This window comes from Haliotis asinina, chromosome 16, assembly GCF_037392515.1.
Source record: "Haliotis asinina isolate JCU_RB_2024 chromosome 16, JCU_Hal_asi_v2, whole genome shotgun sequence".
Taxonomy (NCBI): Eukaryota; Metazoa; Mollusca; class Gastropoda; order Lepetellida; family Haliotidae; genus Haliotis; species Haliotis asinina.
In genome coordinates, this window is record NC_090295.1 from 396763 (window position 1) to 414284 (window position 17522).

Genomic DNA, 17522 nt, shown 5'->3' on the forward strand with positions numbered 1-17522 from the left:
TCCGTGATATTGCTGGAGTATATTGTTACATAGTTCTGTAAAACTATGCTCACTCTTAAACGATAACATTCTGCATTGTTTTCATCTCTGCTTGTCATACCATGTTATACAGTATGGTATTGTACAAATAACCCAGTTCCTGGTTTGTTGTTTTATGTTGCGTTAAATATTGCAGCTATATGAAGGCGCCAGTAAATATTCGGTTCGGACAATCACGTGACTGACTTAATGAGCATCGATCTGTGCAAAGGGAGCAATACGATGACGGGTCATATACCTTGTCCCGTCAGTCGCCGTTAGCGACAAGAATTGGCTGTCGAAGATCAGTTTTACCAGGATCATCACGGGCGGATATTGCCACTGATGCAAATATCAAATAAGAATAAGAATGTACGATTTGTTTTATTCGTCACCGTTTTGTGATAAGTGTCAGTTATTTTAATATATACCTGAACGTTCTTATAATAGCAATATAGACCGGTTTCATCAACACCCGGTGTGAATAAAAAAAATGTCTTACACAGTCAAACACTGTCAGTTGTTTCTTTAAACCAGTGTATTAGAAATACCGCAAAATCCTCACCAGTAGAGTAAAACACAGTGAATTTACCATCGGCATTGTCAGTGACGGAAATTTACACGCGACCTACTACCATTAACAGTTTACTATAAAGGTTTACTTGACCCAAGCTGTCAATCTCTGACTGTCTGATCTCTTCATTGGACACCGTCTAGTGTTCCCAGTAATCTCCCCTTAGTACACAGATTGTCCGCAAGGTTGACCTATAATGCTCAAGTTTGATTGGTTACTGATAGCATAAATACGGTGAAGCTCTAGCAATCTACCTCTTCGTTAGTTGTCAATCGGTAGGTGACGCTGGATTCTTGTCGCAATGAATTTCTACGTTTTCTATGGCTATAATTGTGCAGGATGTACAAGTGCATTTAATTTTATTCGTTAGACGAACGATCATTTGTCCTTGGAAAATTAACCTCTCACGCGCAGAGATCGTGGTTTTGTAGCGTTAGCATTATTTCCGACTTTGTAAGTTTGTATTGACTATGGGATTCAGTGGACATGTCTTTTAATGTTTTATAAACAAAGGATGCTTTGAAAATTTAATAGACTGTTCCTTGTTATCCGACATACAGAAATGAAATTATTATAAGCGCGTTGTAACTGAAATGAATGCAAACGAATGTGGTGAAACATCGGAAATGTCAAACCATTTTAGCTGTCAAACCATTCAGTTAGCTGTCAGATCAGCTGATCTATCAAATACACGTGTTCAAGTCTGTTGTAAAACTATACGTTATGATCTATTATCCTGTACACAGTGTATTACTATGATTGTTTCTGATTATAAGGAAATGCAGTGTTCAGTCATGACTTTGATTAAAAATAAATGACAGTGATATGATAGATAATAAATGTCTTGGTCATGTATTTCACTTTGCTTGTTATAAATAATACTTAACTCCAAATGCTCATTTCACACCATTCAATGATTAGCAATGACACTCTCCAATTTCAGTTTATGTATGAGACAAAAATAGATGCTTTGTATGTATAGATGTATATGTGTCACTTCTGGCAAAACGGTAATAATGTAAATAAACGATGTTAACATATGCTTTAAATCACACATTTGACACGTTTTAACCTTTAAAGTAAATAAAATCTGTCTGACCATACAGTTATTCAGAAAGGTTTTCAGATATATTTATGTTTAGCATTAAACAAAATCTCACAAATACATGTGGCAACTGCTTTAGGATTAATTGCTGTCAGTAACTGGCAAAGTCCCAGCAATCTCTGTATTCTGTGAAAGAAATGCTGGGAAAATTCAAATTATTGTAATCAGATTCAGTACACACTGTGTATGTCATTTTCTTTTGGAAACATGTTTGTATTGCTTCATACCCTGTTAGTTAAAAGTTCAATTTAAATGGTCAGTTTAAAAATATTGCAGTTTTTTTTTGACCTTTGTTAACTGTATTTTCATGGTGTTTTTTTATGCAAATAAATTCTTCAAAAGAGCCACTTATCCATTTATTTTACCCAGAAGGGCAGGTGAAACAGGAAACATTCAAAATGCAATCATTTACAATGGTTGTGCAACCATGCTTTATACACAATAAGATTCTTAAAATGTACATGAGAATAACAAAAAATTCCAGTCACTTACTATCAAGCTCATGGTGAGCATAGTGAAATGAGCAAGGCATGAAGGCAACAGGTTTCCTGTTTGCTGACCACTTGTATTCCAAAAGACACCATGGCATTGATTTTTATGCCCAGGGGCACTTCTGTATAGTTGTCCTGGGTTACTTCTAGGCAACTGACGATTGCCTACATGGGTGCAGTGTGTGAAACCTTTTACTTGTGGCCCCCACCATAATATTATTGCCGAAATTGATGTAAAACTAGTCACTCACTCACTGTAGGTATCTGTGGCACCCAAGGCATTTCTAGGCATGTATGCTTCTTCACTGCTGCCTTTTGGGACACCTAGACATCCGTGTGAGTGCCTTAGAGCATATCCAGACATGCCTTTTGACATGGCTTGCCATATGTGATTGCCCCGTTGCACACCTTGTTGTCTGTGTTAGTGTAAGTGTCTTTGTGGGTGCCCAAGAGCACAATCATACATTTCTGTACAAGCATCACTGTTTCAGTGTGTTGTCGGGTCAATAGGCAGGCTATGGTCTTCCTCGTGATAAGATAACAAACATCTCAGAAATATTTCCCATTCAAGGAGCATGTTGCTATGTTATGTAAGCATGCACAAAGCTGTTGTTGTGAAATTTGCCCTGTAAAGAACTGCTCCAAGTTTTTATCACGCAGATGATACCAATACTGGCAGGATTTATCTTCCAGTTTCAAACACAAGAAACAGACGGGTGGTGGGGTAGCCTAGTTGTTAAAGCATTCAGTGGTCATGTAGAAGACCTGGGTTTTATAGTGTGAAGCACATGTCTGGTGTCCACTACCATGCTATTGCTGGAATGTTGCTGAAAGCACCATAAAACCTTAACTCCCTCATTCATCTTACTGTGGTTCCTGTTCAGTTTCTTTACAGTTGCTTGCTTCCATCACAATTTCCATTATATTTTCAGTGTAGACTAGAAGCTATCGTGATTGTCTGTGTTCTGTATTTTCAGTTCAACTGCGTCATGCCTGAGATAGACAAGCTGTGTCCCAATGCAAACAATCAGTCTGATAGCTCTTCCTCTGCATCCTCGGAAGGAGGAGTGTCTCCGGGGTCCTCACGGTGCCAGACCCCTCTTCACTGGACCCCCCGCTACCACAGACTGATTGACCGCATCAATCGCAGGATCACGTCTGGAGATCACTTTTTCTCACTTGAGTACTTCCCACCAAGGACAGCCAATGGAGCAGTTAATCTTATTGGAAGGTGATTTTCATAGCTATATACTTTTTCACTCCGGTATTATAAGTCTTAAATTATAGTCTTCACGCACACTTGAAAATTAACCCTACTTTAGATGTTCTCATATTTCTTTCAGAATAATAAACACTTAACCCAAGGCTCATTTCTATTTATAAGAAGGTCATCTAGACCAACAACTGGTAGCCGTTACAACCTGGTGAACTGATAAAACAGCGGCTCAACAAGTTATCTGGAGCCACGGAAGTTGCAGGAAATAAGACTTTATCATTCTCCAAAAGTGCTTTACAAAATACATTGATACTTTATGTGAATGTGTCTCTGATCTGATAACAATAGGAATAGTATGGTGTGCTCTCACTTGAACCAGACAGCACAATTCAGTCACAAATCCCAACCTGAATTTACTTGACTGATGACGATTTCACCACAAATAACCATCATGCTATTATGAAAGTTATTGATTTGACTACAAATGGTAATAATTTTCATACTGACAGGCACTAAATCTAGGACTTGGTTACTTTGTTTATTGGGAGATGTGGTGTGTATGTCCTTCTTTGGCTCAAAAACATGACTGTAAACTCCAGTATGGAAAGAAAGAGGCGATAGAGTAGCCATTTGGTCGGAACCAATTGTAAGGAGCTAAGATCATTGTAGTTAGTAGCAAGATGGGGTTGAAGTTGGTGTCAGTTTCACACAAGTAATTAGCTTTACGTTTGGGGATTGCTTTTGTGTTGCATAAAATTGTATGATTTGACATCAGAAATATTGTTATTTGCAGTAGTGAACAAAATCATTACCCAGTCGATATCACCCAATTCAGTGTTGGAAAAAGTATTAACACCATACCTTTGTGATACTCGAGGAAAAGATAGTAGCAAAAGGTGTCTGCATGCAATTAGCAGTGGCCATGACCTTTTCAATAACTCAAGGGCAACTAATCTTACTTTTTACGCAAGATAGGAGTGGTTTCCCTTTGCATATTAATAAATATTATGCCTTTGCCATTCCCAAATATAATGCATGTTCTGTTGTGACAGCGCAGATCTCCACATATATTTTTTTTCGGTCAATGAATTTGTATAAGTCTGCCATTAAAATAATCTACAGCTGGATAACATACAAAATTATGGGATTTTTATTAATTAGTATTTTATCAATTCTAAAATCTAAAATTAAATCTGATGAGAGACAGGAGTTTTAATCTAAGCATTTTAAATATAAGTATTTGCAACTGCATAAATTCATTGTTCTATACAGTTTTTCTGAGAGTATAGAGAAAACTAAAGATGGGGAGCACTTGTCCTTCTGTCAGTTTCAAAATAACAATGAAAAATAAAATATTCAATAAAATCTGTTTTATACTATCAGTAGCCATTATGAAAGGAATCCATGCTGTCCCAAATTACACCTTGTTTGAAGAGGTCCTTGGATATCCAGAATGTTGGTATCACACTCAGATATGTGGAGTTTCTGTCCTCCTTAGTCTGGTGAAAGTGGAATATATTTGACTGTGACATTATGACGTACTGCATGGACATGTACAGAACAGTTGTCCAATGTAACTCTCCATTCCCCTCCAGAAATACAGCTGAGGTGCTTTAGTTCTGAAGAATAGTGAGTTACAAGGATATTCCCTAGCGAAAACCCAGTCCCAACTTTCACACTTTCATGAAACATTTTCTTTTGTGAAACAGTTCAGATATTGAAACTTGTAAGTATGTTGTGCAAGTTCAGTTTGTGACGTTACAGTTACCGTGTCGAGCTATCATATACTGATATTTATAATCTTTACATTCTTATGGGGTCTCAAATGTGTATTTTGTTAGCACCATTTTGAAAAACACTTATGGAGATTGTAAAAAACTGTGAATACTGGTTTGCCTTGTATATTTAAAGTGCTCATTACTGTTACTGCTATTGTCAATAGTAGTAGTACTGGTAGTGATTATTACTGTTACTACTATTGTCAACAGTAGTAGTATTGGTAGTGCTCATTACTGTTACTGCTATTGTCAACAGTAGTAGTACTGGTGGTGATTATTACTGTTACTGCTATTGTAAATAGTAGTGGTACAGGTAGTGATCATTACTGTTACTTCTGGTGTCAGCAGTAGTGGTACAAGTAGTGCTCATTACTGTTACTGCTATTGTCAACAGTAGTAGTACTGGTGGTGATTATTACTGTTACTTCTTGTGTCAATAGTAGTGGTACTGGGAGTGCTCATTACTGTTACTACTGGTGTCAATAGTAGTAGTCCTGGTAGTTATCATTACTGTTACTACTGGTGTCAATAGTAGTAGTCCTGGTAGTGATCATTACTGTTACTACTGGTGTCAATAGTAGTAGTCCTGGTAGTGATCATTACTGTTACTACTGGTGTCAATAGTAGTAGTACTGGTGGTGATCATTACTGTTACTACTGGTGTGAATAGTAGTAGTACTGGTGGTGATCATTACTGTTCCTTCTTGTGTCAATAGAGGTGGTACTGGTGGTAATCATTACTGTTGCTACTGGTGTCAATAGTAGTAGTACTGGTGGTAATCATTACTGTTGCTACTGGTGTCAATAGTAGTAGTACAGGTAGTGATCATTACTGTCACTTCTGGTGTCAATAGTAGTGGTAGTGCTCATTACTGTTACTGCTATTGTCAATAGGAGTAGTACTGGTAGTGATTATTACTGTTACTGCTATTGTCAACAGTAGTAGTACTGGTGGTGATTATTACTGTTACTTCTATTGTAAATAGTAGTGGTACAGGTAGTGATCATTACTGTTACTTCTGGTGTCAGCAGTAGTGGTACAAGTAGTGCTCATTACTGTTACTGCTATTGTCAACAGTAGTAGTACTGGTGGTGATTATTACTGTTACTTCTTGTGTCAATAGTAGTGGTAGTGCTCATTACTGTTACTGCTATTGTCAATAGGAGTAGTACTGGTAGTGATTATTACTGTTACTGCTATTGTCAACAGTAGTAGTACTGGTGGTGATTATTACTGTTACTTCTATTGTAAATAGTAGTGGTACAGGTAGTGATCATTACTGTTACTTCTGGTGTCAGCAGTAGTGGTACAAGTAGTGCTCATTACTGTTACTGCTATTGTCAACAGTAGTAGTACTGGTGGTGATTATTACTGTTACTTCTTGTGTCAATAGTAGTGGTACTGGGAGTGCTCATTACTGTTACTACTGGTGTCAATAGTAGTAGTCCTGGTAGTTATCATTACTGTTACTACTGGTGTCAATAGTAGTAGTCCTGGTAGTGATCATTACTGTTACTACTGGTGTCAATAGTAGTAGTCCTGGTAGTGATCATTACTGTTACTACTGGTGTCAATAGTAGTAGTCCTGGTAGTGATCATTACTGTTACTACTGGTGTCAATAGTAGTAGTCCTGGTAGTGATCATTACTGTTACTACTGGTGTCAATAGTAGTAGTACAGGTTGTGATCATTACTGTTACTACTGGTGTCAATAGTAGTAGTCCTGGTAGTGATCATTACTGTTACTACTGGTGTCAATAGTAGTAGTCCTGGTAGTGATCATTACTGTTACTACTGGTGTCAATAGTAGTAGTCCTGGTAGTTATCATTACTGTTACTACTGGTGTCAATAGTAGTAGTCCTGGTAGTGATCATTACTGTTACTACTGGTGTCAATAGTAGTAGTCCTGGTAGTGATCATTACTGTTACTACTGGTGTCAATAGTAGTAGTCCTGGTAGTGATCATTACTGTTACTACTGGTGTCAATAGTAGTAGTCCTGGTAGTGATCATTACTGTTACTACTGGTGTCAATAGTAGTAGTCCTGGTAGTGATCATTACTGTTACTTCTGGTGTCAATAGTAGTAGTCCTGGTAGTGATCATTACTGTTACTACTGGTGTCAATAGTAGTAGTACAGGTTGTGATCATTACTGTTACTACTGGTGTCAATAGTAGTAGTCCTGGTAGTGATCATTACTGTTACTACTGGTGTCAATAGTAGTAGTCCTGGTAGTGATCATTACTGTTACTACTGGTGTCAATAGTAGTAGTCCTGGTAGTTATCATTACTGTTACTACTGGTGTCAATAGTAGTAGTCCTGGTAGTGATCATTACTGTTACTACTGGTGTCAATAGTAGTAGTCCTGGTAGTGATCATTACTGTTACTACTGGTGTCAATAGTAGTAGTCCTGGTAGTGATCATTACTGTTACTACTGGTGTCAATAGTAGTAGTCCTGGTAGTGATCATTACTGTTACTACTGGTGTCAATAGTAGTAGTCCTGGTAGTGATCATTACTGTTACTACTGGTGTGAATAGTAGTGATACCAGTAGTGATCATTACTGTTACTGCTTTTGTCAATAGTAGTAGTACAGGTTGTGATCATTACTGTTACTACTGGTGTCAATAGTAGTAGTACTGGTAGTGATCATTACTGTTACTACTGGTGTGAATAGTAGTGATACCAGTAGTGATCATTACTGTTACTTCTGGTGTCAGTAGTAGTAGTACAGGTAGTGATCATTACTGTTACTTCTGGTGTCAGTAGTAGTAGTACTGGTAGTGATCATTACTGTTACTACTGGTGTCAGTAGTAGTACTGGTGGTGATCATTACTGTTACTACTGGTGTGAATAGTAGTAGTGCTGGTGGTGATCATTACTGTTACTTCTGGTGTCAATAGAGGTGGTACTGGTGGTAATCATTACTGTTGCTACTGGTGTCAATAGTAGTAGTACTGGTGGTAATCATTACTGTTGCTACTGGTGTCAATAGTAGTAGTACAGGTAGTGATCATTACTGTCACTTCTGGTGTCAATAGTAGTGGTAGTGCTCATTACTGTTACTGCTATTGTCAATAGGAGTAGTACTGGTACTGGTGGTGATCATTACTGTTACTTATGGTGTCAATAGTAGTAGCACTGGTAGTGCTCATTACTGTTACTGCTATTGTCAATAGTAGTGGTAGTGGTAGTGACCTCTTCAGATCAAGGGCCCAGTTACAGAAAGCTACTGTAGCACTGCAACTGTCGTAACTCCATTTTACACTGAAAGACGTTGTAGCGCTACGATAACTTCGTGAAATAAAGCCCAGGTTTGAATTGGCTTGCGACAATAGAGGCGACAAACAGGATTGGATGTTCCAGTTTCGCCAACTTGGTTGATGCATGTTGTCTTATATCCCAACTGTGTAGATAGATGCTCATGTTGTCAATCACTGAATTGTTTGGTCCAAACTTAATTGTTTACACACCATTGCTATATAGCTAGAATTTTGCTGTGTTACATAAAAAACACAGTACTATTAGCATGTTTGTAAGTAATATCATGTCCCCAGCCCTGCTATGATGAGACGATGTAACATAGTTACCATGGTTTTAGGTTTGAGAGAATGGGTCAAGGCAAGCCACTGTTCTGTGACATCACCTGGCACCCGGCCGGGGACCCGTCTAACACGGAGAAGCCCACCAGCTCCACCTGCATGGCCGGCACCATGCTCAACTACTGCGGTATCGAGACCATGCTCCACATGACGTGCTGCAACATGACCATCGACACCATCAAGTCAAACCTTCAGAAGGCCAAGGACCTTGGCATCAGGAACATCCTGGCCTTGAGGGGAGGTAAACTGTTGCTGGTGGTGTGTGGCCCTGTAAGAGCTCAGGTCATGAATCAGTTGAAGTTGAGCAACATTGAGCTTGGAGAGTCCTTGGATGGGTGGCTGTGTTTGGCAGCTTGACTTCATAGCGTTGCTAGGGCTTTGGTCCTGTCCAATAAGAAACACATGTAATACATGTACTCTTACCTTAAGCAAGCAATTTAGTTCAAATTGCCTCTGTTTACCCAGCAGAAAATGAGTACCCAGTTAATAAAGTCATGTGACTATAACCTTCTGCTGGGCAGCTTGGGTTATCGTGGGTAATAATAATCCGATTCTGATTACAGCATCAAGTGGGCAACTAGCCAAGCGATAATAGGCGCTGTATAAATGTCTTAGTTTCACTCTGCAGATATTAGATTTGAATATTATATAGCATCCGGTCATTTCATAATGGGAAAGGTAGATTGTGAAAAAATGTCCTTCATGGTGAGCTTGTGAATATCATGTCACCCTGTTACAAAAAAGGGCTACAAACAGGCATCATGTAAAGGGGCTAATAGCTTCTTAGTCACAGGACTTTTTTAGTCAAACCACAAAAGTGCCGTATATAACACCTCATAAGTCAATAAAGTTTACAACTTTTTTAGGTTTGTGAATGTGTTTAAAACTTCTGTCAATGAGAGTTGATAGAAATAAGAAATCTCACCAAAGCGATTTTCCTTGTTGATGTCAGTTGTTGAGGATAAACAAGTCAGTTGTGAAACTGTGATGACAGCTACATCATAATGAGCATATGCTCCACTATTTCAGACCCCCCTACAGAAGAGGACAACTGGCAACCAGTGGAAGGAGGGCTGAACTACGCTGTTGACCTTGTTCGCCTGATCAAGCAGGAATATGGGGATCATTTTGTTGTCTGTGTTGCAGGTAGGCTGGTTTCACATTGACTTTGTGTTTGTTCTGAATTTCCAATTTTAATGAGACAGTTAAAAGTTCCTAAAGCATATTACAAGTTCATTCCAGCTTTGTGTTCAGCAAGATTGGGCTTTGAAATGTTACCTGTTTCCTGGACAGGCACTCTTGAAAATGATAATATATCCTTATCCTGACTCCTGCTTATTATGCTTATCTCCTCTCTTTGTGCGAAGATAATGGAACACTTGAAATTCCTTGAAGTTGCCTTTTTAACTGAAGTGGATATACAATACACTCACTCATCGTCAGCCTCCCTTTCCTGTCAATACGATCACATGACCAGCCATGCTTGTCACTTCTTCATTGAGCAACCAGGTTGGTTGCAGGCACATTTGGGCCCCGATGCTGTGATAAGTTTTTGCTTTAATTTCAGTCCTAGGATCAAAATTATATCGTATTTGGTTTTTGGACTATAATTACTGTCTTTATGTAGAATTTGTAAAATGTCTTGTGTTTTGGACATGTTTGTTCATCAACTTGAACTAGGTCTAAGTTGATGAAATCGTGCTGTCAGTGTAAATTACAGCTATCAGCAGTTGATCCGCATGTAGATTGGTTCTCAGTACTCATCAAGGAACTAGGACAACCAACTCTGCAACTACCAGAGTAGAAGAACCAACTCATCCATTGGCATAACCAAACAGACATACAGCAATCCTACATCGTTCCAACTTCACATATGGATCGTGTCAAAGCCTGCTTGCAACATCAAGGATATTCACCATCAGCGACAAAAGCAGTCACCCTAGCTCTACCTAGATTTAACCGCACATTATTTGACAATAAATGGATGCGGTTTGAAACATATGCCAGAAAGAAAGGCTTTATGGCAATGAATCCACACATCCTCAACTCGGACTACTTATGTCATCTACGACACACCAGACGACTGAAAACTCTCAACATACATGACACTCAGCTCTGTGATCACCATGAAAACTGAGATCATGCTGACTAAAGTACCTGAACTATTTACTGCTCTCGTTCAAGCTGGAAGATCAACAACACAGATTTAAGGCTCCAGCTTAGGTTGGGTCTTGAATGTCATACTACAACATCTCACAAGTGATGTCTACAAGCCACTAAACCAGACATCACTTGAATTATTGCCACAGAAATACATGCTCTGGACTTAAATCGCACACGATTCGACTCCAGTCATCATGAGATCGTACATCTAAGAAGGGATTTAAAAATCAGCTCCCTGGACAACCAGACATTCACATCCCAGCATTATCTAAAGTCCTCAGGCCACATGATACACACAATTTATCATTATGCCCAGTCAGAGTTCTGAAAATATCTCTCCAACGTACTTAGACAAGGAGAAAACGTTACAAGCACCTATTCATCCCAGTATCTACTGAGACACCTATGGAAGTATCCTGCTACACTATCTCAGTATGGATGAGAGCCGTTACATTGAGAACCTACAAAGCAGCAGGACTTGAGCCTCCATGAGTCTCCCATCCACATGAAGTGAGAGCCTTGGCATCGACACTCGCTCTGTATGGAAACTGCTCAACCATAATGGAGGTGTGTTTTGGGAAATTGAATACAGTGATTGCCAGTCACCACTAACGGGACATCACCATGGAGGATGTCGCTGGCATTCACCTCTTTGGGTCACTTGTTGTTTCACTCACCCTTTTATCAGGTGACTTGTTGAGACCAAGACACTCTGATTAGTATAATGGTCGAGAGTCCATACGCATGTCTGGAACAGGCTAGCATGAGTGACCCTTTACTCGTAATTGAGATATTTGTACACAAAGAAGGGTCATGACTGGCCTTGATTGGAAATCTTGACATACATTTGGATTAGACAATAGCAGGAAGGTAGCTGATCTATATATCACGCTGAATGCTTCAAGAGAAGATACGTTCAACTGGATACCGTTATAGTTCCCAAAAGTGGGGAAGTACTGGACGTACTTATATGGCAGAAACTATCTTGGCCTGAACCACTGATATTTCCGTCGGATTCTGCAAGCATAATAATCATGAGTCAGGATGAGGAAAAATATGAAATTTTGTATGAAGTTGATACTTTATAGTTATCCTGACTCGTGGTGTCAAGCCCCTCCAGACCACCTCTTTCAGGCATTCTGAACTCACTGTAATTCTCGTGTCAGGCTTATGAGATTCAGAGAGTACAGTGCATGGCTGGTAATGTGACCATAATGGTGGAAAATGGAGACTTCTGATGGGTAAGTGTATTGTATGTCCACTTCAATAAGGAGGGAACTACATAAGATTTCAAGTGTTCCACTATCTTTACATAGAGGGAGGAGATAAGCATTGTAAGCATGAGTCAGGATAAGTACAAAATATCAATTTTCCAGATGTGTCCGTATCTTCCTGATGTGTCCTTATCTTCCTGATGTGTCCTTATCTGTCTGATGTGTTCTTATCTTCCTGACTTTTTCTTATCTGCCTGGTATGTCCTTATCTTCCTGATGTGTCCTTATCTTTCTGGTGTGTCCTTGTGTCCTTATCTTTCTGGTGTTTCCTTATCTTCCTGATGTGTCCTCACCTTTCTGGTGTGTCCTTATCTTCCTGATTTGTTCTCATCTTTCTGGTGTGTTCTCATCTTCCTGATGTGTCCTTATCTGATTCATGGTACTAACTAGCATTTTTGAACTTTGGGAATACACCACTAACATAATACCGAAGCAAAATATCCTTCTACTAAGTAAATTTGATGTAGGGATTAGAGTGATATGTATTGCAGGTCCAACTCATGTTGCTGTCCACTCTGTAACTATGATGTGTATCAACACACACACATTTATTTTATACTTGTCGATCACGATACAATGTACAGACCACCAAATTGCTGGGTGATTAAAGACCAGTTTAGTCTAACATCAGCTGAATTGGCTGCTGTGGTTTTATATGTTTTCACCAGTACATGTGATATAGTAAGTACCTGAGGCTGCTATTAACTTGGTATGTAAGCCTGGTGTATCAGGTCCCAGTGTTGATGCTGGCTGTGTGCTGACAGTTTCCTAGCAACGACCCTCTGTACAGTTGTATGTCCTGTCTCCAGGCTACCCACAGGGACATCCAGAGTGTACATCCTACAAGGATGATCTTCGCTATCTAAAGGAGAAGGTTGACGCCGGAGCTGATTTTATTATCACACAACTCTTCTTCAAAGCTGAAACATTCCTTAAGTTTTTCAAAGACTGTCGTGAAATCGGCATCAGCTGTCCAATCCTGCCCGGAATTCTTCCCATCCAGGTTTGTCAAGATACTTGAGAATCTATTGCTTGATCTGTCTTTCTGCTTAGTCCAAGACTCACTGTGATTCTGATTATTGTTACGATCAACATCAAACCCACCTCAACTAATTATGATTAATGGTGGAACAATTCATCTAGTAATCTGTCAATCTATCTTGCTTCCGTCAGTGATTATTGATGTGTGAGTAAACGATATTCTTAAAAACTGAAACCTCAAATCAACTTGGGAAGGTATGTTTCTTATAGTTATGCTCGTTAACGTAAGACATAAGAACTGATGCAGTTTTTGGACTTACAACTGCAGTGTAAACAACATACATGCATGCATATGTCAACAGAAAGTATGCTCGGTGCCTGTTTATGTGCACAATGTTGTTATTGTGTCCTGTTATTACCTGTTATTACCTACATGAGGTTTGTGGTTAGTTTACTATCAAAATCAATCACTGGTAATTTCTGAGCTCTGATGACCAATCTGCATTTTGTGAGTGATGATCAACACTACTCATAATGTTTATCTACTACAGAAATGTTGATTCAGGTTGATATTTATTGTGGTGGTCTGCTAAATGCTGAATCAGTGTCCACTGTATGCTGAGGTGTGGTCAGTGTTATCTGGTTCTAATATTGTTGTAATGACATGCTGTAACGTTGCTCTGATAATGTTAAGGCATTCCATGACTGTTAACCCCCTCCTACATGTATCCAGGCCTACCAGTCTCTGCGACACATCGTGAAACTGTCCAAGCTAGAAGTCCCACAAGAGATCATTGACGCTATCAACCCAATCAAAGACAATGACGAGGCTATCCGCAACTTCGGGATTCACCACGCAGTGGAAATGTCCAAGACCATGCTTCAGACTGGAGAGATTCACGGCCTCCACTTCTACACCCTCAACAGAGAAGTTGCAACTATTGACATTCTTAAGAGACTTGGACTTTGGAAAGAAGAAGTGAGAAAACCATTGCCATGGAAACTGACAGCAAATCATGCTCGGTGCAAAGAAGAAATTCGGCCAATTTTCTGGAGGTGTAGACCCAACAGTTATGTGTATCGTACCTCAAACTGGGATGAGTTTCCGAATGGCCGATGGGGAAATTCTTCTGCTGCATCATTTGGTGATCTGAAATACTATCATCTGTTTTACCTGAAGAGCAGATCCACAAGGGAAGAGCTGATGAAACTGTGGGGGGCGGAACTGACGTGTGAGCAGGACGTCTGGGATGTATTCACCAGCTACATCACAGGGGAACCGAACAAGAATGGAATTAAGGTACGTCAGAATCTGCTGCTGTGTTACCACGGGACGTTGTGGGGACATTGTATCTGCAACAATGAAGATGTATTTCATCATACAGTTATTGGTCCAGACTTGATTATTTACTGACCAACTCGATATAGCTGGAATATTGCTGAGTGCTGTGTTAAACAACCAACCAACCCATTGTGTTCATTGTAAAAGTATACTCACTTGAATATGGTGATGTGAGCCCTGTTTTACCTTTTCACCAACTTCCTGGTGATGCTTTCAGGTGACCAAAGTCCCCTGGGATGATGAAGAACTCTCCCCAGAGACATCACTGATTGCCAAGGAGCTGGGTGAGATCAACCGACAGGGCGTCCTGACTATCAACTCCCAACCTAGTGTAAATGGTGCTCCCTCCGAAGATCCCAAGGTCGGATGGGGAACATCCAACGGCTATATATTCCAGAAGGTGAGTTATGCCAGGGTCTATAGGATGATTCTTTCTGTGTGCACCCAGTAGGTGTACTGTCAGATGATAGTTGCATACTGATATGAATTAAGGCCCTCTAGTTATTAAGGCCCTTTAGTTTCTTCTGTCAGTGTATTGGATACAAAGTGGTCACACACAACAAATGTTCTTTATTATTTAGTTCACTCCCATCCAGTATTCAAACCCTGATGTTGAGTGGACTGCAGTCACTTTCAGGTGATTCAGGTCTCAATATGTGTTCATATCACGGACAGGACTCAATCAGAAATAGTGCTACCGGAAGTATTTTTACTTTACCGAGAAAGTGAATTCCAAAATATAACATTATACATTACTTTGTTAATTTGTTTGCATGACTACCGAGCTATTGCTGTCATTATTGTCATACTTTAACCAAAACTTATGGGACTGTCTGTACCGAGATGCTTTAGAAACTGGGCTCCTGGTCATTTGATGGTCTCTATTTACAGACTTTGTTTTATGCCTGTTTTCTCTCACAGTGAAATAAAGCACCTTAGTATTACAAGTATTTTCTATGGCCATCTGTCAATGTCTGAGACAACACGGTGTATGATTACTGTCTTGTAGAAATGGAGGGTGGTGTGAAAACATGATGAATAGAAATTAACCCTACCTAGTTTCTTCTGTTGCCTTGCGTCTTTTCAATAACATAGATACATAGAAATTCATTCTCAGGTATTATTTCATGTCTGTTTTACTGTGTGTTTTAGTTATGTCTATATTCTGTGTCTGTTAGATTCACTCTCTACTAGAGTTTAGTCTACATATTAAAGGTTAATCCCTTACTTGCAGGACCCAGTATTAGTACACATGTGGGGAAATGTAAGGGTTGTCAATGGAGTCAGAATTTGTCTACATGCATGAATCTTATTCTAGTCAGAACTGCAACTATCACACCAACTGTCACTATCTTTGCTTGCATCAGTTATCCTTCATTTGTGGCCTCTGAGACTGAAGCGATTCACTGGCACAAGCATATATGTCTTGCCATAACAAAACACTGTGCCCTTACTATTGGTCAATACAGTGTGTATCAAAATTCTTTTAATCTTTTATTCTTCCTTTTATGTTTCCTGTCTTTTAATGCTCAATCCAAACATACTTTGGCTGAAAAGAATTCTTTCTTGGTAAACCTTTGAGACTTAATTTTTGTAAGTTGTTAGTGTCCAGTGAATTCTATCAGCCTCTAGTCAGCAGCAACACGTCAGTCCATGTTGCCGTTGCCAGATTGGAGGTCAAGTCTCCTCACACTTCCATGAGGGTTACACTCAGCAGTTCCTCATCATGGCTGTCTGGAAGTACCATGTTCTTTTATAATTATTAGGTTTGCCGTGTGCTTCAAGATATGTTGTCAAAAGTGGGGGAAATGTGGGGTAACAAGTAAAACGATTAAATGTCAGGAAAGAGAGTTACCTCCCTTTCCTTCTTGTCCATAACTGAAATAGGACTGAGTGATAAATAACTCCTCACACTGTTTTAATTGACATTTGTGAAATTTTAGATTTAGAAATTTCTGAAAGCATAGCATAAATATGAAAAAATTGTATGTATAACAATTCCATTGAACAAGAAGACTTGGCACCACATGCAGCATGGCAGAATACAAGGCTGAAGATCAGACCTTGCCATGATGTTCACAGTGTGGATGGTTGCATGTAATGGGTTCACTTGGAGGTGGAGGGAGTTTCCAGTAGCATTGCAGGAGTTTATGGAGCCACATATCAGTTGTTGATGGCTTGAACGATTAGCTTTCTTGCAACAATTACACAATGGGAGTTCAGCAAAGTGTGCAAAAACTGTTGAAATAAATGATGATTATGATCAATTTGAAAGTTATTTACTCAATCTTTTCAATATTCTGTGTTGTCTTATCTCAAAATCTCTCCCTGTTATATTTGTCTCCATATAATAGCCAGCTGCCCATGCACATAATAACACACATTAATTGAAAAACAATGACAGTAACAAGACATTCTTATAACTCGGTAATTACTCATTCAAAAACATTTACACAGTGATTCCTTAATCAGCTGTGCACAGTTGTTGAGCAACTATGAGTGAAGCCCATTTCTGGTGTCCCCCAACTGTGCTAAAAGTTGCTAAAAGCTGTGTAAAACATAACTCATTCAACAGCTAGTGTCTCTGGCACAGCCCAGGGACTGCTTTTTACAGCATTAAGCAACATAAAGAACTGTTGTAGTGGGCAGAACCATGTGCATTCTTGTCACATAATGGTTCATCACTGTGAGCAACTTGTTTGATTTCAGTGGGTTGGATAAAATTCAGTGATGAAACTTGAATGGACAAATATTTTCAGAACTTAATAATAGAGAGGTTGCTTTTAGGATTCTTCAAGAAAGAGTTCATAAAATATGCAATCTAGAAATATATAATCTATATTATTTTTAATGTTTCTTGCATTTTATACTGAATAAAACGAAGCTAACAATGGTGTCAAAACGGAGTTTGCCCGTGTGAACAAGGATAGTGGTCAGAGCTGTGTAGGTTTGTTCGCTGTGCGACAAACTGT

The 17522-nt window shown here is 39.2% G+C and overlaps 1 protein-coding gene across 1 annotated transcript in view; it reads left to right on the forward strand.

The window, feature by feature from the left end:
- Positions 1 to 820: 820 nt before the first annotated feature.
- LOC137268460 (methylenetetrahydrofolate reductase (NADPH)-like) overlaps positions 821 to 17522 on the forward strand; it is a 29457-nt gene continuing 12755 nt past the window's right edge. The window contains exons 1-7 of the mRNA XM_067803026.1: positions 821 to 867; positions 3166 to 3419; positions 8790 to 9031; positions 9820 to 9936; positions 13037 to 13230; positions 13942 to 14508; positions 14768 to 14950. Coding sequence (XP_067659127.1) covers positions 3178 to 3419; positions 8790 to 9031; positions 9820 to 9936; positions 13037 to 13230; positions 13942 to 14508; positions 14768 to 14950 — 1545 coding nt within the window. The 5' untranslated portion in view covers positions 821 to 867; positions 3166 to 3177. The remainder of the gene's footprint in view (positions 868 to 3165; positions 3420 to 8789; positions 9032 to 9819; positions 9937 to 13036; positions 13231 to 13941; positions 14509 to 14767; positions 14951 to 17522) is intronic.